Source organism: Salvelinus fontinalis, chromosome 6 (genome assembly GCF_029448725.1).
Source record: "Salvelinus fontinalis isolate EN_2023a chromosome 6, ASM2944872v1, whole genome shotgun sequence".
In the NCBI taxonomy this organism is placed as follows: domain Eukaryota; kingdom Metazoa; phylum Chordata; class Actinopteri; order Salmoniformes; family Salmonidae; genus Salvelinus; species Salvelinus fontinalis.
In genome coordinates, this window is record NC_074670.1 from 50,678,480 (window position 1) to 50,704,954 (window position 26,475).

Sequence of the window (26,475 nt, forward strand, 5' to 3'; positions counted from 1 at the left end):
GTCCCACTATAGGAGGTGTCAGAGCCACAAAGCCTTTTTTGTGGCTCTCTCTCCATTACATTACCAGTGCAATATGTAAGGTGGGGACTCTTTTGATTTAAATTAAGTGGAAAAAACACTCAATCCTATTTTTATTCAGCAGGGATAATGGTGTTATAGTCTATAAAGGTCTTTAGCTAGTAATCTCTGGCTTAAAATCTCCCCCTGGCTCCCCTTTCTCTCCTCTCTGTGTCTTACTCTCACTCGGAGCATTATATTTATTCAATGGTGGAGGGTCAAAGACAGACTGTTCAACAGAGTTGCTTGTAGCCTTAACTGCCGCATCACTTCTAATTGTGTATCAGTGGGTCAACGGTGTGTTGTGTTGTCCCCCTTTAAGAAAGGGAGAACATATATGAATTAAAACAGTATCTTGTAAGCCATTGTTTGTTGTGGGCACAGGCCACCACTTCAGACACTGAGGGGCTGGTCGATAATGAGTTGTTCTAGAACTTTCCAGGGTAAAGGAAATAAAAGAAAGGAAGGAGTGGGAAATAGTTTGACCATGATCAGATGTCAGGGGGATACACCACTTTGTTTTGTTTTACATACAAAGATAATGGGGCCATATTTGAACTAATTAGGCTGCATTTAATTGAATGCTTTTCAAGGTTTAACAACACTAATCGTCCACAAAATTAAATATTTAAAATAGAAGATTTTTTTATTCATCTTTGAAATAGTTATCGACTAATGTACTATTCAAACTATGTATTCAGAACTATGTTTTAAAGCATAAAGTCTTGGTATCTGTAAAGCTATAGGCCTACAGTATAGGGAAAGCAAGTTACAGTGTGTATGGCCACCAAATAACTGTGTTATCCTACAGTGCCATTACCCAGAATTGAGTGGTTGTTATACAGTCACAGTGTTCAGCATCCATTTCATCACCCATTTCCTCGCTTTTACCACCCAAATGATACAGCTGCCACGTGCGCAAATGGAATTGGAGATTTTTGTTCTCCTAAGATTTAATGTGCGCTAACTGGCAGGAACCTCTTATAGAAAGGTGTGCGCTTCGCTATGAGCAATTATGCTTCATTTGGAGCTGAGTGAGGCAAATTTGCATCGTATGAAAAGGAAACTAGAGGTAAACTGCAGGAACAGTGCAGTAAATTGGGACAAACAGAGTAACATGCAGAAATGCATCTTGGCTGTAATTGTATAATTGTAAAATAGCTGTCTAAATGCATCTCCCAATTAAACTTGCTTCTTCTGAAAGGCAAAGAATTGGCAGGGAATTATGGCAAGAAGTATTGCCATGATTTAAATGCTGCCTCCTTCAGAGTTAAGGGGTAACGGGTGGGGGTGGGATCATTTGCACCAAAATGGAAAATGTGATATAAATATGGACAGATGTCTTCATACAGTACATGTGATGCGGGGGGTTATGGAGAGGGTGTGATGGAGATGGAAGGATAGAGCCCTTCTCTAGGAGATGGTGCTTCCTGAGTGGTGAGAGGGCACAGGAAGGAGATGGTGAGAGGAGAGTAGAGAAGAGAAAAGAGGAGAAGAGAAGAAGAGAGGTGGAAGGTTTAGACTGTCAGTGAAGGGACAGTTGCCCCCCAGCCCCCCCCCCCCACCTCGCCAGCAAAACATTTTAGTGGCCCCCCTCTTGACGGGAGAGAGAAACATTGGCGCTTTAAAGATAATTTCCTACAAATCTACCCATTTTGCCATGGAGTGTAGAGAAATTGGTTCAGTTTTAAAGCAAATTTCCTGCAATTCTACACATTTTGCCAAGACTTTTGCCAAGCCGTGTTAATTATATCTGAGTGAGAGTGATCAATGGGGGCCCCTGGGCAAATGCCCTGCATGCCTGGTCGATATTCAACCATGATGACTAGTTTAGATAGCTGGCTAGACTAACTTACCAATCTAAAAAGTGTTGTCTTAATTGAGTGACTGACATAGCAAGATAAAATCTGCTGATGCACAACCAAATTTCGAAATTGCATCTTGTATATTCTACTATTCTAACTCTCAACAGTAAGATTTCCTAAAAACATGTTTTTGGGGGGGGTCGGGGGACACCTAGTGATCGGGGGCCCTAAGCGACCGCTTATGTCACTTATGCCTGGAGCTGGCCATCTCTCTCCCACAGTGGGTGGAGTGGCGCTGTCTGCAGAGCTGCAGAACAGCCTGGTCTCTGTCTGGATTAGACCCTGCCTGGCTGCAGTACACAAAGGAGAGCTCAAGTAAACGGTTTATGAATGCTGATTAATTGATGCCATTTCTCTGCAGTGTGCCATGGAGATTTAGAGGGACAGGGTGCATAGGGAGGGTGTGTGGGAGGGAGAGAGTTCTGACGTTGGTTCAGGGTGTTTGGTTGTTGTTGTTGTTGTGTTAACAATGGTAAACGTTGAATGCACACGGTTTAAGTAGGACTATCCAAATGTAGTACTACATCTGTGCTAAAAACAACAACCTCAACTTCAAAAATCACATTGCCATACACAACCCATCTCCAAACCCTCTGTGCTTGACTTAATTAACATTTAGCATTGCCACATTTAACCAGTACTGTCTTCCTGTGTATGCTCAGGTGTAACAGGCTGAGATGGAGGTTCCCACGAGGTGGTTGAGGTGTACAGGTGTTCTGGGAGAACTCGGGCGGCCCGGGGCACGGATGGGCAAACCACTGTCCCATAGCCCGCCTCAATGGAGGGATCCCAGGGGCCAACTCAATAGGCCGGGTTCCACTTGATGGAGAGAGAAAGGGCCGTTTCAGCCGCTGCCCAGCAGGAAAGATCTGGTCGTGGAAGACCTCTTTCAGGACTCTCTGTTTGTCTGAAGGCTGTCACAGCAGATGAGTACTCAGCAAACAGCGTGAACAAGGATTTGAACCAGAAAACCAACAGAGCCTTGACAATATTGTGATTGGGCCTTGTCTCTTTAGTGGGGGCTGAAAGGCGAATTGAGAGCAGGAACAAGTGCGCATTCAGAGCTGGACGTTGAAGCCCTTGGGTTGTTTTTGATGGATTCTGGCGGATAAATCACAGTCTGTATGTGTTGGATAAAGGTAAATCATGTTAATCTCCTCTTTCTCATTTAAGGGTAAAATGGGTATAAACCTGATCCACCTCCAATGTCCTCTTTCAAGGTCTCTCAAAGTCATAGGGTAATCTTATGTCCACTTTGTTAAATTGTGAATTAGAGCTGTCCTGTCTGGAAACATTTGGTTTTCCTTGTCAAGTCGGCATGTTGGCACTGACCGCTATCCCTCTGAAAATGTATTCAAATAGACATCACTCACCGGATGATTCGATATATAACACAAATGTATTTAAATGTATATTTTTCTGGTACAGTTCAACATTATTTCAATTTCTGGGTTTCCTAGATAAGACAGAATATTGTGTGTTCTCAAGGTTTGTCCCTGTCCCAGCCCTCCTGGCAGGATAATGCTGCATGGCAACACACAGAGCTGCCCCTGTGTGGAGCTCAGAGGAACCTTAGAGTGTGATTAAACCACAGTTTCCTGTGATACATTTAATCTTCTCCCAACACTAACTCCACTGTGTCAGGGTCTGTCTGGGGTTAGGATTCACCTTTCCCTGTTGATTTAGGTGCCATACGCACACATTCGTGAGGACGTAAACACACACACACAGGCATGCACATACACACACAGACATGCACATACATACACATACTCACACAAATATGCTTATGTCCATACACAGACACTCACTCACACACCATGCACACCTGTGTGTTGTCACCTAGGCACTGTACAGAGTTATTAGAGTTTATTACACTGAAGGTGAAGAATGGGCCTAGATTAACCTCCATCCCACACAGAGTCTGTTTGACAGCAGCTCAAATGAGACATTACATTTTCAGGTCCAATAGTGTTTTTTATAAAGTTAACCTCATTTGAAGCTATTGCATTGCTTTTAATTAACATCAATGTAATCTGAATACATTTTCCAGGTTAAGTGTGAGAATAACACTTTCCACTCTACCTTGCTCTTGAGAACCGACAGAAAGAGCAGGCTGAATCGGTGAGAGTAGATTACACATAAAAACAAACCGATTTTATGCTTCTATTTTGTTTCCTTTCTGACTTTGTGTATATTAATCAACCTATTTATTCATTTGATGGTGGGGGTAAAGAGGCTAAGAAATAGCATGAGTAGTGCTAAATTTGACGGTTTGTGAAGAAAGAAGGCTTGTGATGGAATGGGCCGGGAAGGACTGTGACTTCTCCATTGAGAGTGAAGGGGCACGCTGAATTAGCTTGATTTGCCTGTGAATGGGAGCTTTCCATTATTCCTGTTAGGGAGCTGTCAGATCCAATAGAGAAAGTGAAAACTGCCTTTTATCAACCTTTTCCAAGTGAAACTGAACAGGCAATCAATAACTGAATTCAGGCCCTGGGGAAAGTCAAGCAGAATGATATGGGAGTGTTATAAAAGAGGTATTTGTCAAATTGCTAATGGCAAAAAAAGCAGATGACATTTTGGCACAGTTTGGTGGTGAGAATAACAGCAAATTAAAAATAACACATCAATGAAGTCTTCCCAGCAAATGTAATTAATAGAACTGGGCTGGAATTACCAAATACTAATGGCAAATATAAAATGATGAACTTACTTCATAAACATTTTATGTTATTGTGGTGTTATGTTGGTGTTATTAGCTATGTAAACATATTATTTCACATTATTTATTTTAAATCTGCAAACATTAATTTGCAAACTTCAGGTGTACATGTTTTTGAATAAAAAAATCTTTACTTTTTAATATCAAACTTGATGAGATTCAATTTAGGCTGTTCTAACAAATATGTAGATCAATTGGCAAATACTCTTAATGAATAAAGATAAACAATTCTGCAAACATCGCCTTCACTAATGGCATGTTAGCAATAGTTACTGTTTATAATTACTTTTTAAAAGACACTCCATATATCACCGCCTCTGAAATAAGACAGAAGAATTGGGAGTGTCTCAATGTTTTAATAAAGGAATGACACCATATTGTTTTTAAGTTTCATTATATTGACCTTATTGTGCTATTGTCCCGTCCCTGACACCATGATAATGCCTGAATACAGACGGAATTATGCTGAGTATAAAAAGATCCTATAGTGGCAGTCCGGTTCAATTATCCCTCTACACACTAACAACATGGAGCGAATAAAACACAAGCCTTAGTCCAAGCTGCTGCTCAAGACTTCTTTTCTACAATGTTCTGACCATTGTTACAGAACTGAGGAACATGAATGCAGATGAGAATTTGAGCTGCTTACTTTTTCAGTTAAATTACAGGCGTGACTATAGTAGACTAAGGTTGAAGCTCAATGTTAAATTGCAATCTAGATAGAACCCCCCGATGAGAGAGACAACGACCTTGGCATTTCTGATAATGCTAACATATTTTTCAGCCGAATCTCAGGGCAGGGTTCTATCTAAAACCGGGCCCAGCAACTCGGTTGCTCAGCAACTCAATAACACAGCTGGCCACCTGCACCAAGCATAAGAAGTGGTTGATAACAAACCTAGGCTACTGGAGTCAAGCTGAGGTTAATCAATAAATGCATACAGATAATTGTCTGACAAGAAAAAAATGGGTTGATTGTTATTAGTGAGCTGTTTCCGATTTGATAAGCCAGTGAATGTGGTTTTGTTTTCATTAGCTAGGTAGCTAGGTAAGCTAGACACTTGTGTGTAACCAGAGATCAAACAAACACGCACAAATAAGCGCGCAAACATCCTTGGCTGCTACGATAGCCAGTAAACGTTAGCTAGCTAGGTAAAGTTAGCCAACGTAAGACTGCAAAGTTAGCTAGCTAATGTTAGCTTGCTTATCCAAAGTCCATCAGCTAGCCTCTATAGCTAAGTAACACCAGTCAGCTGAAAGCTAGCTAGCTAACTAACAGGCGAAGAAATGTAACGTTGCCTACATAAATTTGGTCTTGGAAGTTTTTTACACAAATTACTTCAGCCATTAGCTAGCTAGAGCCAGACAACAACAGCTGACCTTGACACAGAAGATAGCTAATGTTAGCAAGCTCATGTCCAAATGCCAGTCCTACATTTTTCCACAAAACATAGCTAGTTAGCTACATCAGTTCAAAACCAATACCACATTTTGAGTAAATTGTCACGCTACTACCTTACAATACATGCAATGTGCTTTTACAACACCTGCTAGCTAGCTACTCCATAGTCCAAGCTATGGTAAGAGCTAGCCACATTTCACTGTCAGACAGGACACAATTCAAACTAGCTGAGAAAACAAATAGGCAAGTATGTGTAAACAACGCCTCGGTTGTGCACTGACTGCAGTGTGCAAATCCATGCTTGCTAGAGTGAGTGTAGGGGGCTACCCCCCCCCCCCCCCAAAAAAACTGTATTATATAAAACTATATTATATAAATGTTTAGGATGCATAACTCTGCAATGCTTTAGACTAGAAACAAGCTGTAAAAGGCACAAGAAAGACGCAGCTCTACTGTACATGGGGGTATCTTTGTTTAGTCTATACGACCTTCAAAATCAATGGCTTAAAACTATTTTCTTTTACGTTGCTTTCAATGGGAATTTAGTCATATTTTACAATGTAAGACTGTTGCAATCAATTAAGCTATTCACCATCTGAAAACTACAGACAATGACTTTTGACTAGCCATGATCAATTCTTTACATACTTTAATAGTTAGTTCAAAACTGACTTGAGCTATTAGAGTGCAACAGCCAGCAGACCAGAGTTTAAACCAGCAACCCTTGCAGTCATGCAAGCATACCACCTGTGCCATTAAGGCCCAGATCTTTTGGTAAAGGCCAAATTAAAGGTTACAATAACACTGCCAATGACAGACTTTTGGTTGCTCCAAAAAAATCTGACATTGTATGTGGAAATATTGTATAATACGCCTTCAACAGAAAATCACCTTCCGGTGTAAAAACCATGGAAATTAAAAGCAAAAAAATATGTTTTAAGTGAGAAGTAGGCATTGGTTTGAAGCCAAAAAAGAAAGGAAATTCACATGAGCATCACAATGCCTACTCCACCCATGCTCTACCAAGGTTTTCCAGCACACAGTAGCTATGTTGGTCTATTGTACTTCAAACAATGTGTATGCAGGTTGCTTAGGATTCAAACCTTCTCAAACAGCTGTGTGCTGGAACACTTTTGTATAATCTAATGAAGAATAGTTTAAAAAATCATAGTGTAATTCAACAAATAGCACCTAAAAATGAAACACTTATGGAAGGTAATGTGTGTGTGAGAGCTAGAAAATTATTTGTGAGTTGTTATTATCAAGAACTAATTTCCTACAGAACTGTGAGCTGAGAAAATCGAGAGAGAGCAGTATACATTACCATTCGCTGGGCTCAAAAGATTTCCATATACTTCAATACATTCATCAACTAATTTCCCCATATTGGTGCTTCCAATTTTTACGCTGGATGGAGAAAATGAATCGGATCATTTGGCCTCATCAATCAATTTAGTAATTGATGTCTTAATTGATGGCAGTGTTCTACAGTTAATTGAGCACATCTATTGTAGCCTTTCATTGTTCCTGGTGCTCAGATACACTGCCCAGCAACCGGCCCAAGTCTTTGGGTGGGTTTGGACAAAAGATTTGATTTGTGTTTCCCATTCCCATAAATAACCAAACAAATCTAGATTCTTTGCCAAATATATTAGTCATACTATTGAGAATGTCAACAAGGCCATTTTAACTTTTGGAAATAGATTTAGAAATGTGGCTACATGTATAACTCCAAATGAGTTTTCCTCAATAATAGCGAATTCAGAAACTCAATCTATATTTGGGTGTTTAAAATTGTTGATGCAATTCTACACTGCGAAACTGTTCTTTTCCTTCCAATGATGAGGGCATATGAGGTTTTCACCAAAGTAATAGTCAGCCATCCATCTTCTGTGCACTGTGAGGCGATAACACTCTGTGACAAATAAATCATAGGTCTAATGAGTGTCTCCGTCACCTCAGAATAGAAGCCTGGTTCACAGCCCTGCACCAAAGAGCATCCATTCCCATTTATTCCACTTCACTGTCCTCCTCTCTCTCTCTCTCTCCACCTCAAACCCCTTACACCTTTACATTCAACCCCCAAAATCCCCCCTTTCTCAGTCTAACCAGTCCAGTTAAACACTTTAGTCCCTGGTCTAAGAGAGTGGCTGGGAAACTACAGGCGACAGAGAGGGTTAAAAGCTCTCCCAGGATGGAATCACTATTGCTGGGGCTAGGTAGGACTGTGACTGGGGTTGAGACTGTGGTGCTGAAGGGCAGGGCCCTTAATTGGGTTACAGAATACTTTAATTACGGCAGTTTCCAACATTCCTGCTCGTGAGCAAGGACGCCTCCAAACACAATACGAGCCTGAGCCTGTGTGAAAAAACCCAGCCGACTCCAGGCCCGGAGTGCAGCTGCGAGGCAATTATCATCAAGCATCCCCGCATCTGTGTACAAACAATCCCACAGCTGCTGGCATTGATACTGTAGATGCAGTGCAGGAGATTGAAAGCCCAGGTCGCCCTCCAGGGCCCCAGTATCGCCTGTGAGATGGGTGCCATGCCTCTATTCATCACAGTGAGGTATCTGTGACACCTCGGAACACTGAACCTGTTTACAATTTCAAATGAACTGTCATATACTGGCAACAGAGTGTGCTCATTGTTGACATAGAGTGTTGGGTAAAGGTCTGTTTCATTATGCAAAAAGCCCAGGAGACTTTATTACATGGCTAGGTGCCGACGGTATACAGCCCTTTTTTAGCTGTAGTGGCAGTGTAAACTCCCACTTGCCCCAAATCTGCTATTCACTGTTGTAACGGGACACTTCCTTAAAAGATGATAGGCCCTGGAGAAGGAAATCTCACATTAACAACAGCAGCATCAGGTAGAGGAGAGGTCCTCTAACAGGAGAGGCCTGGAGGTTTGTTCCCCCAAGATTACAATATATTGTATTCAGACTATCTCCACTTTTAGGATAGCCTTAATAGATGTGAGGTTGGGTATTGTACTGAGTGATTGTTTAATTATTAGGTGACTGGCATACTATGAGAATGGGGGAGTGTGGAGCTGTGAGAAAAAAAAAATGTTTGGGTAGTGGTGTAGCATTGTAGTAGTAATGTGTTTGAGAGGGGGGGATAGATTTTGGGAATGGGCGTATGTGCGTGAAGGGGCTGTGAGTGTCAGTGGGTGGGGTAATGTGAGTGAGTGGGGCTGTTTGTGAGAAAGACTCATCACAACCGTGACAGAGGGGCTAGTGTGGGAGAGGAGAGGGTGGATGTGTGGGGCTCTTTATGACACAGAGGGGTAGGGGGGGGTAGAGGAGCTGGCATGGTGTGGGAGAGGGGCTGCCCTGACCTGTCAGAGCTGAAGGCTGCTGGAAGACTCAGCGGGAGCCCCGCTTGGCCCCTAGGATGCCCTGTTGCCACGGCAGGGCCCCGGAATGCGACCAGCACACAATGGACTCCCAGGGCTCAGAGGGCACTCTGATTTGATAACCACATTAAAATCCCAGCAACATCTGTTGGGGTGCAGGAGAAAGGGCCTATCACCAGGCTCTAACCCTCCGGAACAACAATCATTAACCCCAAGCCCTGAGAGAGAAGGGGGACAACGGCCCTCTATTTGTCAGCCGCCCCACACCGGGACTGAGGGGGCTAATATTTTACCACCAAACAGCGTGAGAAGTGGAGTTGGTCGGGACTCCATGGAGAGGAGGGATGACGGAGAAGAGGAGAGTAGGGATTTACAATAATTTACTCACATCATTTGCAGGATGGAATCATTGTTAATGGAACACACACATAAACAGCCCCACACCTCCACAAAGACATCCATCTGGAGAAAAGCACATTTAAAAAGTTTGTCCATTCAACTGCTAGCAAGCATTAATTCCAGTCAAGTCTTATAATTTAAAAAAAGACTCCATTCATAGAACACTTTTATTTATATATATATATATATGGCTGTACACAATGAGGTAAATGAAACTCTGGAACCTTGATATCACCAATAGTGGTCCACACAAATAAAATGTGATATATTTCCTGTTGGAAAATAAGATTTGATCAAGACAACAGGGTAGAAATGGTAAAAGAACAGGTGTCCCATCACAAAAGGGCTTCTCAGGCTCCAGGATGCTTCTGTGTGATTCGTGGGTCAGCAACGAGCCTCATCATCCGCCTCCACAGGTTTCAAACGAAGGCCGTCTCTCTAGGTGAATAATTAGGAAACAAAGGCTCAGGGGGGAGGAGAGGAGAGGCAGACCAAGGCAAACAGGCCAGATGCATAGGAGGAGGTAAGCTTTTAGCCCTGTGATCCATCCATCTATACGCACGCATGCACGCACACACACACACGCGCACGCACACACACACACACACACACACACACACACACACACACACACACACACACACACACACACACACACACACACACACACACACACACACACAGCATCCTCCTCCTCAATGTATTCCCTGGAGATGAAGGGCCTGCAGGAGGTGCCCCAATGCACAGGCTCCTCAAGTGCTTCCACACAAGTAATCCCATTCACTGCAGCTCATTACATGGGCAATTAAGTGCTGGGTGGGGGCGGTGGGGTGGTAGAGAGGCGGTGGTGCATTACGTACATTACGGAGACCCGGTGTGGGGGGGATGGAGGGGTATGGGGGACAGCCTGGCGGTCTAAGGACCCCCCCCCCCCACCCACGCCTCCCTCCTCCACAGCCCTCCCTGCTCCTTCTTCACCTGGGCCCGCTTCATGTGGACACCTGCCTCTCCTAATGAAGATCCATGGCTTCATTTCCATTTCTGGAGTCATATCAGAGACAGCGAAGCAACAAAACGGGCCTGTTTCCTCCCCGCCCGACCCTGAAGGGCCGCATAGAATGACATGGCTAACTGGTCTAGGGGAACAGGGGCAGCTGTGGAGCCTGAAAATGGGATTTGGTCCGGGGGGCTGAGCTGAAGTGGGGGGCCTGGAGGATGGAGAGGGATTGGATAGGGCCCCGTATTTGGTTTGGCTACAATGGCAGCCGTGTGCTACCTCAGCAGCTCCTTAAGAGTAATGAGGCTTTCTGCAGCGCAGGAGGATGAGAGGAGGAGTGGAGGGGAAAGGAGTGGGGGGTGCCACTACACACCTACCTCATACACTACTTTCATCTCCTTAGCAGAAAACAGTCACGCTACTCTGACACACACAGTAACACACAGAAACACCAGCGTATAAACCCACACGACGCCCCCAAAATCCAGATTTTTTTTTTTTTTTTTTTACAAAACATTTCACATATGGCATGAGTGGGGGCCTACTTTCATTTCATTCTCAATATCGTAACATTTGAAATCTAAGTTGGAAACATATTGCTTTGGACGATGTATTATAATGATGGTGCATAGCAACGTCAATGGTGTACATTCAACTCTGAAAGTGTAAAATGTACACTATTTTCAGTGAACATATGAGTCCCACTGTACGGGTGTACAATTAACACTTTTGAAAGTGTTAAAGATGTAACTTTGTTGCAGTGTTCCCCATTTTACTCTTAAAGTGTTCAAAGGAACTTGATTGTGGTGTTTGCATAGCTCTATTGTAGTGTAAAACATAACACTTGATTTAGAGTAAACTGGACTCACTTTGCTTAGGGATGATGCTGTTACACTTTCTTAGTGTAATACATTAACACCTGTAGTGTTACAGTAAATAATTTTTGGGTGTTGTTTTAAAACTGTATGGTATAAAGCCTAATTTTCATATTTGACAGGGTGCCTTTTCTTTTTGAGTAATTTATAGAGTTAACACCAATGACTGTATTTGTTAATGACAGAGATATGGTTGTTGATTTTTTCCATTTTAAAGGCCTGTGGCATTCACCAAATTAGTTCCTGGGTAAATGTTATCATTAAAATTAAACGCTATTACAATACATTACATATATAATAAGGTCTTACTTATTGACCTAGTTGATGGCTTAGTTTAACCCCAACCCAGTGGTGTTAGGAAACTCCTGGTTTACAGGCCACATCAGGCCTGCAAATAACATTAGCCTGGCTTGCAAAGTTATGTGTAATTCCTATTGGAATCCAGCCCGAGTTAGGATATCCAAAAATTGGATTGTTTTATTTACCCACAACCTGCATTCAGAATGACTATCAGGGTTGGGAGACGTCATAGAATCCACTACCTAAACCATAACAACCATTTCAGTAACGGGTGCAATAAATGTAACTAACTGATTGGATTCGTTTAAAAAAATATATATGTTATTTCTCTTTGTGTATTGTGAGATTAATTAATCAATCAATGTACACGCACAGATAATAAAAACAACCCAATACAATCTACCTGCAGCTGCGTGCTGCGAAATATGATAATAATGGGTGTGGTTTTGATGGGACTGTTTTACTCTGCAGAGTGTAAAACGATAACTCTGGTTATTAACACCAAACCTGGGGGTTCTTATACACCACTAAGTGTTCATTTAAATATTACAGAGTGAATGTAACTCCACATTTACATTTACATTTAAGTCATTTAGCAGACGCTCTTATCCAGAGCGACTTCCATTTTATAATTCTAAACCGCTATCTTTTTTGTATGGAACATGTACAAAACAAATTAAACACTTAGATTCTACAGTAATATCTATGGTATACAAAAAAAAAAAAAAAAAAACGATTTCCTGTTCCTGTTGTTCTAGCCTAGTTGTGATCCCATGCTCTGTTACAGGAGGGGCTAGTCGTCATCTCCATCGCTGTCATCTCCCTCGTCCTCTGCATCCCTCTTCCGTTTCTCTCCCTGGACTCCTACTCCATCCTCTTCCTCCTCCTCTTCAACATAGTCATCATCATCTTCCTCATCCTGAATGCCATCCTTCATCAGGTACGACAGTCCCACCTCTTCGCCCTCGGAACCCTCATCATCTTCGTCATCGTCCCCATCTCTGGTGGGGCCGGCTGTGTGCTCGTCATCATCATCAGCCTCTGAGTCTAGCCCCTCATTGTCATCATCGTCAGCCTCTGAGTCTGGCACCTCGTTGTCTTCGTGGTCATAGCCGTCCAGGAAGTTGACCTGGGGCAGCAGCTCAAAGACACTCTCCCTGTAGTCCTCCAGAGTAGTGATCTCACAGCTGTACAGGTCCAAACTCTTCAGGTTCTTCAGGTTTTTCAGAGGCTTCACAGTGCTCCAGAATCAACACAGGAAATTTTACACTGAAAAATACCAACATTGGACAATTTGCTGTGTATATGAAGTACTATTAACTATTTTTTTAAATGATTAAATAAATAAAGAGAGTCGCACACTCCATATATAAACTCCTTAAGAAGGCACTGTGATCCCGAAACGTTGGTGATTTACCCAATAAATTATTTTTATTTTTATAGTTTAGAGTTTATTCGCCGTTAGTCAGCACCTCCACACAAAAAAAATCAGGGTGTGCGCCAGCTCATGTTTTATATTCTAGTATATGAGGTACAACAAGGAAATTAAATGTAGTCAAGTTTAGTCATAGTCAGGTAGAATGGTTTATTATGGGAACCTGAGCTTCCAGTCCTGTCACCAAGCTCTGCAAAAACAAACACCAGGGTGCAAGTACTGTGTGTGGTTTCCATCAACAACAAAGGACAGGTACACAACGTTTAATGGACCATTTGATTACCATTCAACTTCTAAAAGGGCAGCCCTATCATTTCTTGCATAATTTCTTGCACCGTGCTTTGTCATAGTGGCCTTTTCCTCCTCCCTGCCCTTTCTGTATGACTGTCAGTACATTGGTCTAGGCTTCCCTTGTTAACATGTTCTAGCTCATTGACTCCTCTCAGCACCCTGGGGGGAGGGCCTCATAGCTGGGCCAGGTGAGGAAGGGGAAGACAGAATCATAACAAACAAACTAAGAGGGACTCCATATCACAGCTGCCTAATCCTATGACACTCCTGCAGGGTGGAAGAATTCATAAATGATGTCTACGTATTTTATTCAATCAACAGGTCAGATTGTGAATTGAAGATTTCTCGTGCAGTTTTAAAAGACCAATCCGCAGTTGAAACAGTAACAAAGTGTCCACCCCACCACTGTTTTGGTAAAAGCTGAGAGATGGGGCTGGAGAAATGTAACCAGTCTCAAATTCATAGACAAAGTTATCGATACAGGGACTGACCATCTGTGGTATCAAAATGATAGTTTTAACCATGTTTTTAGACTATACTGTGTTTGTTTACATTTTCTTTGTTTACAAACATTGGAGTAAGACAAGCTTCTATTTTGGGTTCTGATGGGGTACAACAGTTGAACTAGCTCATTGGGCCTTAATAAGTTATATTCTTCAAGAATCAATGGGTATACAGTATATAATTCCTTTATGAGTCCAAAATGAATGTAGCAACAGTGGATTTTACCTACAAGCTATCCTACCTTTATTATACGATATTATGAATTGTATGGGATATCTTATAAAGATGCAATCCCATTGCATTGCCTTTTTACCATTGCTACAGTATGACATAGTATAACATGGCTGACTAAACATGAGTTGCCTATGTGTGAGGGTGTGAATGACTGCGAGAAACCATGCCCAGCGTGTGTGTTTAATGTGTCTTGGTGAGTGAGAGAACGTGCCAGAGCGTGAGGTGTGCGTCAGAATGTCGAGGAGTGGCGGGATCTGTGTGTGGGTGTGTGTAGGGGTGGAGTCTGAGAGGTAGGTATAGGTATAGGTTGGGGGTTGGTGGTGTTTAGTGTCGTTTTGCAGGACCCTCTGCACTCACCTGGAACGCAGCACTTCCCCTCCGTCCGTCTTATCAGCTCCCAGAGGAAATACCTACCACAGGTAAACACAACCCCGCGACCCCTTGGCCATCCGCCCAGCCCCGGCCCCGGCCCCAACCGTACCCTAGCCTGGATGTTGTTCTTCATGCATCACTGAGGAGCCCCATCCCCCATTCTTACCCACCTCCTACACCTCCACCACTCATCCCTCTGTCTTAAATGTAATCTTATCTACATATCAGCAGGTGTAACCGTATATCCTGCTTATCAAGCCGTGGTGTCTTCGGCTCTGTTTTGCATTGTCACCGCAATGAGTTATGGGAGTGGGGTTTCAATACACATCATACGTCTTATGTGACAGAAATGTTCATAACCTGGAAGTATTTTTAAAAGAAAAATATTCCTACACTTAAGTAATGGAAACTAAATCAATTAAAATGTGATATTTTAAAAGGATGATGATAATTAAAGTGCATAACTGTTCTGTCTATGTTAAATGGCTTTAGAATGTAATTCATTATTCTATCTATCCTGATGTGGATAATAAATGTGGGGGCGGTAGGTGATTCATATGTGAAATATTTCCTACAGAGTAGTAAGACAGGAGTTCTCTCCCTCTCTCTCTCTCTCTCTCTCTGAAATGAGACACAGTTGATGATCACAGCACATCATTACACAGCCTGATCAGCTTACAAACCTCTTACCCCACCATGTATGCAGACACACACAAGTGAACACACACGCACACACACTCAGAAAAACTACCACTCTGCTCCTTTACATAAGACCTGTTGTCCAGTCCGAGGGGGAACTGAGTGATGCCATGTCCGTCTCTCGTCTCTGTGAGGGGAGATCGACACCAGTGGCACAAGAGTGAGACTTCCCCTTTAGAGGAGATGAGTTGGGGTTTCTCACAACAACAATAACAACATGCATTACGTTCATTGTCTCGTCTTTTTGAGTTTCTCATTGGTGGGAACCAGAGATATTTGATCTGAAACAAGAACAAAAACACTCCTGATGAATTTATTGTCATCAACCACAACAGTACTATTGTGTGTGTATGTGTGTGTGTGTGTGTGCGCGCACGTGTGTGTGCGTGCGCGCACACATGAATACAGAAGTTACAAGTCATACCAACAGACAAATACCTGTAGCCCTATCCCATCCTTGTGCTGTAGGGGTCATTCTTGACTTGCGGTGGCATTTGTGTCCCTCGCCATTGCAACCATGAAAAACACTTTAAAATGACAAATAGTTGCACATGATATGTTTTTGTTTATACTGAACTGTTTATCAAGTCCTTCTTAATGCAAAACTGTATGTTTATGCATTGTTGAAAGTACTTGGTGAGTTGTAATGACATGCTTTGGAGATTTAAAGTTAGCTATCTATTATTTGTAATGCTAGAAAGTAAACAAAGTATTTAATATATTGTATAGATAAAAACAAAGAAGAATATTAAAATACCTTGTTTTTATTTATTTATTTATTTTAAATATAATATGTACTGTATCCCTACGTTTTATGTCATTGGTGTTACCGACTTGAAAATCAGTCATTATAAATATATACAAGGACCTTGAGCTTTTTACACCCTTTTAGTATGTCATACATTTGAGGAGCCCATTGATAATTTGGTGTCTCTAAATAAAAAGTGTAATTGGTGATACCCAATTTAAATGAAGGGAAATTAAATTGTGAGCAAAATGATTAATCACAACTTTTGTAAATTACCTTTAAAGGGTTAATGACCTTAGATTTGAGCATATGGGGCCTCCATTTAAGAAAATCAATTACCAATTTATCATTGGTGTAACAGTCATTGGTGTTACTACACCTACTGGTGGCACTGATATTATCATAATGATAAAGACTATTTAAAGTAATTAAGCTGTCATATTAGTTCATTTGGAATGGGAAGAAGTAACCAAAAATATGTATTTTTTATTCTAGAAAAATGTAATGCCCCCGCAATTCAAGAATGACCCGTAGTCAATGGTGATTGTGATCTGGATGGTGATTGAACTGGTTCTTCCAGGCCTGTGATGCTGTGTTGAGGTGAGGAGGGTGGGAGAGCTGCTGCTGTCGCTCCCGGAAGGGGAACTGCTCCCCTGGGACCAGCTGGCCCTGTTAGAGAGGAAACATTCCCACAGTCTCAGTCTGCCTCCAGGACAGAGGGACCAGGCGGGGCCAGGCCATGGGGCCGAGGCCTCCCTCCCCCTCCCTCCGCTGGGCTGGCTAACTCTCTGGTTCCCCCACCCCGCCACTGCAGGGTCAGGGTTACTATGTCACCCCTGGGCTTCCACCCCACTACCCCCAACCCCTCTCAGTTCCCTCCCCCACCGTCACCTGAGCCACACAGGCAAATGCCTAACTTTATTTGATAGATGTGGAATCCCATTGCGACAGTGATGTATCGCAGGGGTGCAGGCCCCCTCTCCCCAACACACGCACCAGAGTCTGGAGTGGGGTGGCGATTGCAGGCTGATAACCCCCATGGAGCACTTCTCTCCTGACCGCCAGGACGGGGCCAGAGAAACACAAGACAAGACATCCTGTGTTATACACCTGAGTGTACGCCTCATCAGCCTGAGACAGGGAGCTCCATCACTACAATCCATTGAAGAGCTCCTGCACACAACAAAATAACACACGCTTACTGCTTGACATAGATGACACTGACTGGAATCATATTTCGCTTGGTTTTCAGATGGATAAATCCTGTGTTTCATTGAAATCTCAGGTTCTCTGCCAAGGCTGGGATATTTGCCAAGTCATGGCTCCAAGTTGTTTTTGATGTGTAAAGTAGTGGAACATCCAACGACTGACTGACTCAGCACAATCCTACTGACTCAGCACAATCCTAGCTTAGCTGACCACTGACCCATACCACCGTGTTCTCTACTGGCTGCTGCAGTTTGTGTGTGTCTGTGTGTCCACACTAAACACAAAAGTGGTGTTTCTTCATTATCAGTGGCCATGCTCCAATATTCCTCCTCCTCCCCCCTCCCTCCCTCATTCCATCCCCTCCCCAGATAGCAGTAGATGAGATAAGGGGAACAATGGACTAGAGGTGAAGACCTGGATCATGCCTGTGTCTGTCCCCTCCTCACTGTCAGAGGATGTTGTTAAACCAACTCAAACATCCTGCAGCCGCCCGGTATCATGCGCTCCTGCTACAGGGACCCCCCTCCCCCTCTCTTTATGTCCCTTCACACTCAGGGTCTAGGCTATAAGGCCAGGCTGCTATAGACTCGTCTCAGGCCTAGGGCCCAGGGATGTTTGCTGAGGTGAGGCGGGGAGTATGGAGGTTCCATGAGCATTGTTGAGTTTTTTCAAGCCAGACTAAAGACACAGACCTGGACTACAACAGTATGAGAGAGAAAGAGAGAGAGAGCAATGTCAACAAACTGACTAAAACATTAACTTCACTATCAAAATCATTGCAAAATCCTTTATTTTATTCTATATGTATCTTCAGTCGTTGTGACTGTAGATAATCTTTAGTGTGACTTCTGGTGTCCAGCCATACACACACGTTCACGCACGCACATACACACACACACAACACCTTTCCACAGAGAGACACACACGTCTCCAGCAGCAGGAGGATTAATATCAGTAGAACGTGACAACAATAGTGTGTTATGCAAAGATTGGGTTGTAATACAGTCTTTGTTGGGACTTTAAAGCCACAGCCACATCACATCACTACTCATCCTGCTAGCCAATTTGCCCGTCGGCATGGCAACCGGCCCAGGCTGAAGCCAGAAGCAAGACCGGAATCTCAATGCCAGCCTGATCGGAGAGAGAACACACACAGACAGAATGTTCTAGTGGAGAGAAAAGTTCACAAGTGGCCACAGTGACCCGTCACTGTCCAAGCCAAGATTTCAGAAATAGGGGTTGGAGTTGGTAAAGTCTGATATTTTCCTGAGTCTAAATGAGTCAGTCATTCATGACAAGAACAAAAACATAAATTCTATGTTTCGAACATTCAGCGCATTCAAACATTTCCTCACAAGACACCATCTGGATGTGGCCAACCAGTTGCTGCCTGGTGTGACTGTGTATATGTATGCACTGTAGTGGTGGTAGGCAGGCATGCAGGCTGTGACAGTGGAGGTATGCAGTGGTGGTGTGTGCTGGCTGGGAGGGCGTGTGTGTGGAGTTATCCTGCAGGTCGCGGAGTGTGTTGGGTCAGTGTGGAGCGGTCAGCAGCTGCTGCCTGGCCTGCGTCCCACGATTCCCAGGCTAGAGGAGGTACTGGAGGGAGGGATGGAGGGAGGGAGGGAGGAGGGGACTGACAGGGCCCGTAATAAAATCAGGCGTCGTGGTTGGGCTGTGTGCGGCCCATTGTTCCCTGGGCTGGGCCCGAGGCTGCTGTTTACTTTCTCCCATATGCATTATTCAACGGCACAGGAGCTCCCATAGAAAGGGGCCCCATTCAGGGATCCTCTTGCCCTTGTTTTGTTTTGCTAATTTTCAATTTAAATAAACCATCTCTCGCCAAGGCCAGGCTGAGCTGAGCTGAGTGGGAGAGAGGGACAGTGGATGGGAGACGGCGAGTCCAGACACTTTAACGTTGAGACGTCTGAGAAGATTAGACCGATGAGGATAAAATGCTACTTACCATCTACTATGGCCGAGGCAGTATAAGTTTTTTACAGTGGGGTTTAAGGCAGACAATGAGACAGGACGTTGTGTTCGGTTGAGAGCATACGTTGACCTCTTCTTTGCTGTTGTTGTTGTCCCACAAACATGACCCACTTATCATTGTCCAAATGTTTATCTGCTTGATCCATGTCAACATATTCAAATATGCTCATCATTCTGCACTGTAGATCAACATGCACATTTTTGCATTGATCCGCTAGGCTACAGATGTTCTGTTTAAATTGTCCTACTGAGTGAGACACAGGGTTCCCATATTCCCAGTGAAATTTTGAACTAATCACAAAGACAAAGCCTTGTCAATGATGAGTCACAGAGGTCATTAAATGAAGCTACCCAGTGCAGGCTGGACTAATCAATAAGTCCGCTGAACTCATTTTTGTTGTCCTGCATTTACACAGGAGGGGGCTGAGCCAAGGGGGACTGAGGAGGTGACATTGCCAGGGACAGATGCGGTGACAGTGGAGAGTGAGGAGCTCTGAGGAGAGCTAAAGATTCACCACACATCTGTCACTCCAACAGGGAAGGCAGAAGCTACCCAGGGTGGGTCGACAGCTTGCCTCCCTGACTGCCTGGCTCCATGACTCCATGCCTACCTGTCTGTCTGTCGCTTAGCCCATCTGCCACCTTGCCTGCCTCCTGTCTCCAATCCTGACCCTCTGTCAGTTAGTCTGTCTGTATGTCCCATTCCCTGTCAGACTCCTGATCAACCTGTTACCTAACCATGTTCTCCCTCCAACAAGGATCCCACCACTCTCCCAGTAACTAGAGTCTCCAGATCATACTGTAATTACAGCTTTTAGCAGCAACCTGTTGCAGCCTGCTCTGCACTGCACTGTCAACATCTGTGTTAACTGCACTGAACTCTTCACCATTATAGCTGTGTTCTAGCACTAACAGCTAATAAGGATCCCAGGCCATCCAAAACAAGGAATGATTCTCCTCTTCTTTGACAGTGCCCCTGTTCCCCATTAGTGGTGTTAGTGAGAGGAGGCTGAATGTGGAGGCCCTCTTGGGTTGGCTGGATAGAGGCTGTTCCCTGCTGGGTGCAGGTGAGCTCTCAATGCTTGCCCTCGCACCTGCCCTCTTTTATCCCCGACTGGTGGCTTTATGGCGCGAGGTGAAGGGATCCATCCGTCTGTCTCTCGTAAAGCTAGCAGCTCGTCGCTGCTCTGTAGAGGCCCAGTAAAGCCCACACTGCTGCCAGGGCATTGTGTGGGGTCCGGGGCCCCCCGAGTGACCCAGTCAACCTGGGAGAGAGAGAAAGAGAGAGAGACCCTGTCAGCATCCACCTCCCCACACACACACACACACACACACACACTCACACACACATTCACACACACATATGAACGCACACACACGCTGACACACTGACATACACGTGACGCACTATACCCATGATCCTTAGCCACCCAATGGATCTGCTACCTCCCGGTGTCTGGTTTCAAAGTGCTAACGACTTGTTCTCTTCTTCCACTCTGCTATCTTAAGTTTCATGTTTCTGACGCTCCTCTCTCTCGCCACACTTCTGAAAAACACTGTCAAAACATAGAACTTTACATATCAGATTAGAGTCAATGGAATTTAAGAGATATACTTTGTACATGTATCAAATCAACATCTGACACAAACAAATATGGATTTCCATGTAATGCCATGGTAAATAGTAATACTAACTCCATAAGCAGAGAGGACTGTGTCTGTGTCAGAGAGTAGGCTAAAACCTGCACCTTGAGGGGGCTGACTGAGAAACAGCCAGCTCCCTGCCCAATAGAACAGCTCAATGGCCACGGGAGGTCAATGATTGCACAGAAATAAGTAGCACATTAAAGTTCAATTGATAGGATTTTCCTGGATATGAAATGTTACTGATAAGCTCAAGCAAATTAAGTGTCTGAAAGGAGGTCCACACGCAGCTTGCTGTTTGAGATTTACTAAGGATTTGAGTGGGGGCATCTTCAAAACCAATTATCAGACAAGAAATAGATAATTTTTTCTCTGAGGATTGGGTTGGGGAGGTGGGGGGGCAAAGGATGTTGGTAAAAGGAAGGAGGGTTTTTCTCAGATTGGGGGGCACAATAAAGACATAATCATCTCCCCTCAACTTTTCCTATCCAACTTTCAGATTTTAATTTGCCGTCTGTGAAGTGGTACCTAATTTACTTTCGCCTCATCCCTTCAATGCGCCATTGTTGCTGCCGCTGAGACTCGGAGCTTCCTCTCGTAGCTCACCTCGGCGTGAAATTGGTTTAATGAAGCTGAAAGGTATGGGCTCTCACAACACTGTGGATTCCAGCCGTACTGCTTTATCCAACCCTCCCTCCACCCCTCTCTCCCTCCCCTCTCTCCCGCTCTCCCCACTCACTCAAATTACGGTGACAATTTATAACGCTGTGCACAAAAGATCCCCATCTCACTCATTACATCAGTGGATATTACTGTCCCCTTTGAGAGGAGCCAACTCTTAGGCAAACACTACGGGAGGGGGGGAGAAGAAAAACACCACAAATTAACAGCAGATACGAATATTCAAATGGCTCAGATATGTTGCAGAAGCCCTAACTTTAGAGAGAAAGTGAGAAAGAAAAGGTGGACGAGAGAGAGAGAGAGAGAGAGAGAGCGAGAGAGCGAGAGAGAGACAGAAGGAGGATAGCAGGTATGGATAGGTGAAACTAAGCTTTGTGCACCTTTCTGCCTTCCTGTTTTTCCCACCTCTTCCAATCTGACCCTGTGAAAGGTGTTCTCCTGTTACCACTACTCCTGGGTGTGGCTTGGAATGGAAGTCCTGTGGGATTACTGTGTGTGTGTGTTACATAAATATGATCCCCCGTAGTCATACCGCTTACTTCTTCGAGTCCCCTTTCGGGACAATCAAATGGAAATGCATCGGTAACCGAATCCACTTCTGGTTGGAGGCCCAGGTGGAGTTTGGTATTTGGTGAAGAAAGTAAAAAAGAGGAAGAGAAAGTAGGCTAGTGGAGTGCAGGGGCGCTGCAGCATATAACTCTGTGGGTTTGCTGTAATGGTGCTGTAATGGTGCTGTAATGGCTTCCCATGCCAGAGGTGAGAGAGCCTTATCTGTTTGGTAAATGTGTGTATGTGTGCTGTTTGGTAAATGTGTGTGTGTGTGCGTGTGTGCGCGTGTGCGCGTGTGCGTGTGCACATAGCTCTTCAACTGAGAGCCTAACGAAAGCAGGAAGAGGAGTAGAGTGACTTACAAAAGTCTCTTTACACCGTAATGACATGCACATTATGTTGAACTACTTTCACAACCTCAATGGCCACTGTAACTAAAAAATAATGACCACTTTCTCTGTCTGTGGCCAAGAGCACGCATTGTTGTTTGTCTTTGGAATACCAACGCAGGTGAGGCTGCTAGCTATATGAAGTGTGCCCGACAACTTTCCTTTCAGGGTGCGATTTTGAAACTCACAAAAGAAATGTCAAATTATCGTCTTCCTTTTTTTTTGTTGCAATTGTGAAGCCAAACAATTATCTTTTCTCAAGGGGTTCTAAGCACTTTCTTGTTGCTGATTGCCTCATCTCTGAGGCCTGTTTAGTGAATAGCATGAGGACAGTTAAGCATTTTTAAAGCCGCTAACACACACACACACACACGTTTAGGGAAGCGATGAGGTGCTGCTGCTAAACTGCAGTGTTTAACCTCTTGAGGTGATGAAACCTGATCTGCAGTGGAACCCGGGCAGGTAAGATTAGCTGTACTGAGCCATGGGAGTGCTATCTTTTACACCTAATTACTCAATTATCAGTAAACACTGTCGTAGAAGACACAATGCCAGAGGAGAAATCACACATATCGCAAACGGATTCAATTCAACACCACTAGTTCATGCCTATAGTTGCTTACACAGCGTGGCTGGCTCTGTCAGACGACAGAACATCATTAGAAAGACTTTACGGGGAAAACTTTACGGCTCTTGTTACAAGGAATGTTAATGATGTGAATTAACTAAAAGAAGATAACAGAACATTTATTTAGGTTGTAGTATCGTGGTATGCACTAATGAATACCATTTTGATGTCCGTGAGAACTATTTTTTTGGATAATATTAGCTATTGAAAACATTGGCTATTGAGAACATTGGCTATTGATAACACTGGCTATTGTAATGCAGTTCAAAGCTGAGCTTGAACATGTAGTTCGTCCCCTCCAAAGGTGCGAGATTGAATAACAAGCAAACATTTGATAATAACAAAAATATAAACGATTGTAAAACGACTACGCACATGAAAATGTAGATCCTCTCTCTCCTTCAAAATATCAAAACATCCATCCTGCAGTACTTCTTCCTTCCACTGATGGGGGCTGGTGAACATGGCTGACAGATATCCCTCCAGTCCCCTCTGGCTTTTCCTAGGCCTTGTTTGAACAGTGTTGGGAACAAACTGTGATTTTATGAGTTTGTTTAAAGACAAGGGTTGACTAAGGTTAAGACACAGACAGTCAGGTAGACAAGTAGAGAGGGTAGATTGACGAGGCTGGGCGTTCAGTTACGCTGATAAAAGCTGAAAGGATGAGCAAACCCCCGAGTCCCCAGACAAATGCACTAATATCAAATCAACAATCAACAGAGCACACAAGTGTGTCTCCGACTCGCACCTCTTTTGGTCCTCTCTAAACGTTTAACAAAGATTGTTAGTGTGGATAAGATCTGAGACTAACTCATCTGTATCGAACACTGTCATAGGGCTTGATTGGTGAGTAGACTTAAGTCAGTGCGTTTTTTTTCTGGATGAAGTCTTTCTAAAGCTCTTTCTATATAGAACAGGACAGAGACACAGTGGACCTACGTAAGCCAGTGTAACGTACGTGCTGCGAAACCACACACAGAGAGACACACACACACACATATGCAGAAGACCCCAGAAAGTGTGTCACCTGCATGACCCATGTGTTCAACGGTCACACACCTGGCTGCAGGGCTACCTGCTTCCCGCAGTGAACCTCTGTGGTCCAACACACTCACCGCATGGGTTAACACACACTCATTAAAACATAGCCAAACACACCACAGCCTTGGGGGCGTTCTAAATCTCCCCTGAGACAGCCTACTGTGAGGTAATGAGGAATTAGATGGGAGGAAGGAGGACTAAGACATATTTACTGGGGTTTACCTCACGTTACTGTCACACAGGAAGGCCCAGAGGCCGTGGAAAAACAACAACCACCTCACAACCGCCTCACAACCGCCTCAGCTGTCTCATAACCACTACATAACAACCTCACAAACACAGCTGACAACATAACCTCAGATACTGCACCCACAACCACACTCAGAGAGACCCATTCATAGAAATACTATCATAAACATTGTTTGAGTAGTATCAAAACAAGCCGTGTCACTACACCCAGTCCGCTATACCAACACAAACAGACACACCATAGCTTACAAGGCTTACCACTTTACGTCTCCCAAAAGCATCCAGCTTAATCAAATCAAAGTTTATTGGTTGCATACACAGTTTAGTTGGTGTTGTAGCGGGTGCAGCGATATGCTGATGTTACTAGTGCCTAGTAATGCAGAAAGGAATGTAAAGGGGGGGGGGGGGGGGATCGATCATATTTTAAAAATTTATTAATCCGCTGTTGATACAGTCCCAAAATGTTTTGCATGTCAGCAGTCATGTTTTCAAGATATTGGACTCTCAAGAACCACAGTGTCACCGGCCACATCAACATGATGCAGCATTTTGGGACCATATCAACAGTGGACTAATGAAAAAACGACCAAGAGTTGACATTTTTAGGTAGGTTCATTTCCGTAGGAATTGATCATGCAAACACATGTATTTTTTATTGTGACACAGCATCAGTGAGATTTGAACCTATGATCTTCCATTCTCTAGTCATGGAATTAGTCCACCAGGATGGAGCTATCATGCCAAACAGACCCCGTTTCAAAGGAAACAAGCCCTCATTAAGATCAAGTGTGGTCGATAAGTGGCTGCGGCCACTACATCTTAACACACTTAACAAGATAGAGGATAGAGAGAGTTTTGTTGATGCTGAGAATTAAAGGTATATGTTTTTAATTCTCTAGAGTCTTAGATGTTGGGGGGGGGGGGGGGGGGGGGGTTATAAACTGACATATGTAATTGTTTTAAGATGTACATACAATAGATCATTTAGCTATTTGATGTTGACTTTTAGGACCCCTTTAGGTGTTAAAAAATACATTCAAAATATATATTTGATAAAAAATTGAATTTGGCCTTTAGTACCAAATCCCATAGAAACGCATTGAATAACACATTCATCAATGGCAACAAAAAAAATGCCAAAAAATTTATCATAAGGAATAAGGTTTTGAAGTGTCTTTCCTATATCCAGGAGATGTAAGAAAGCTCAGGAAACATACAGTACCAGTCAAAAGTTTGGACTCATTCAAGAGTTTTTCTTTATTTTTTACTTTTTTCTAAATTGTAGAATAATAGTGAAGACATCAAAACTATGAAATAACACATGGAATCATGTAGTAAACAAAAAAGTGTTAAACAAATTCTTGGTCACCTCCCTGACCAGGGCCCTACTACCCGATTGCTCAGTTTGGCCAGGTGGCCAGCTTTAGAAAGAGTCTTGGTGGTTCTAAACTTCTTCCATTTAAGGATGATGGAGGCCACTGTGTTCTTGGGTACCTTCAATGCTGCAGACATTTTTTTGGTACCCTTCCCCAGATCTGTGCCTTGACACAATCCTGTCTCGGAGCTCCACTTCCTTTGACCTCATGGCTTGGTTTTTGCTCTGACATGCACTGTCAACTGTGGGACCTTAAATAGACAGGTGTGTGCCTTTCAAAATCATGTCCAGTCAATTGAATTTACCACAGGTGGACTCCAATCAAGTTGTAGAAACATCAAGAATGATCAATGGAAATGGATGCACCTGAGCTCAATTTCGAGTGGCACAGCAAAGGGTCTGAAAACGTATGTAAATAAGGTATTTCTGTTCCTTATTTTTTATAAATTGGCCCAA

The 26,475-nt window shown here is 43.5% G+C and overlaps 1 protein-coding gene and 1 long non-coding RNA gene across 4 annotated transcripts in view; both read right to left on the bottom strand.

Annotated features, from left to right (window-relative positions):
- Positions 1–12,571: 12,571 nt before the first annotated feature.
- On the bottom strand, positions 12,572–17,496 carry LOC129858630 (acidic leucine-rich nuclear phosphoprotein 32 family member E-like). The gene is made up of 4 exons (XM_055927939.1): positions 17,465–17,496; positions 17,259–17,316; positions 16,831–16,931; positions 12,572–13,220 (listed from the first exon to the last, which is right to left on the bottom strand). Exons 1-4 carry the CDS (start codon positions 17,494–17,496, stop codon positions 12,773–12,775), a joined length of 639 nt encoding a protein of 212 aa, XP_055783914.1. The 3' UTR covers positions 12,572–12,772.
- Positions 17,497–18,243: 747 nt separating this feature from the next.
- The window catches only part of LOC129858034 (uncharacterized), a 55,936-nt gene continuing 47,704 nt past the window's right edge, over positions 18,244–26,475 (bottom strand). For 2 of the 3 annotated variants that reach the window (XR_008759979.1, XR_008759977.1), the window contains one exon: positions 18,244–21,019. This is a non-coding gene — a long non-coding RNA (uncharacterized LOC129858034). The remainder of the gene's footprint in view (positions 21,020–26,475) is intronic. The other variant, XR_008759978.1, reaches the window with a different exon arrangement.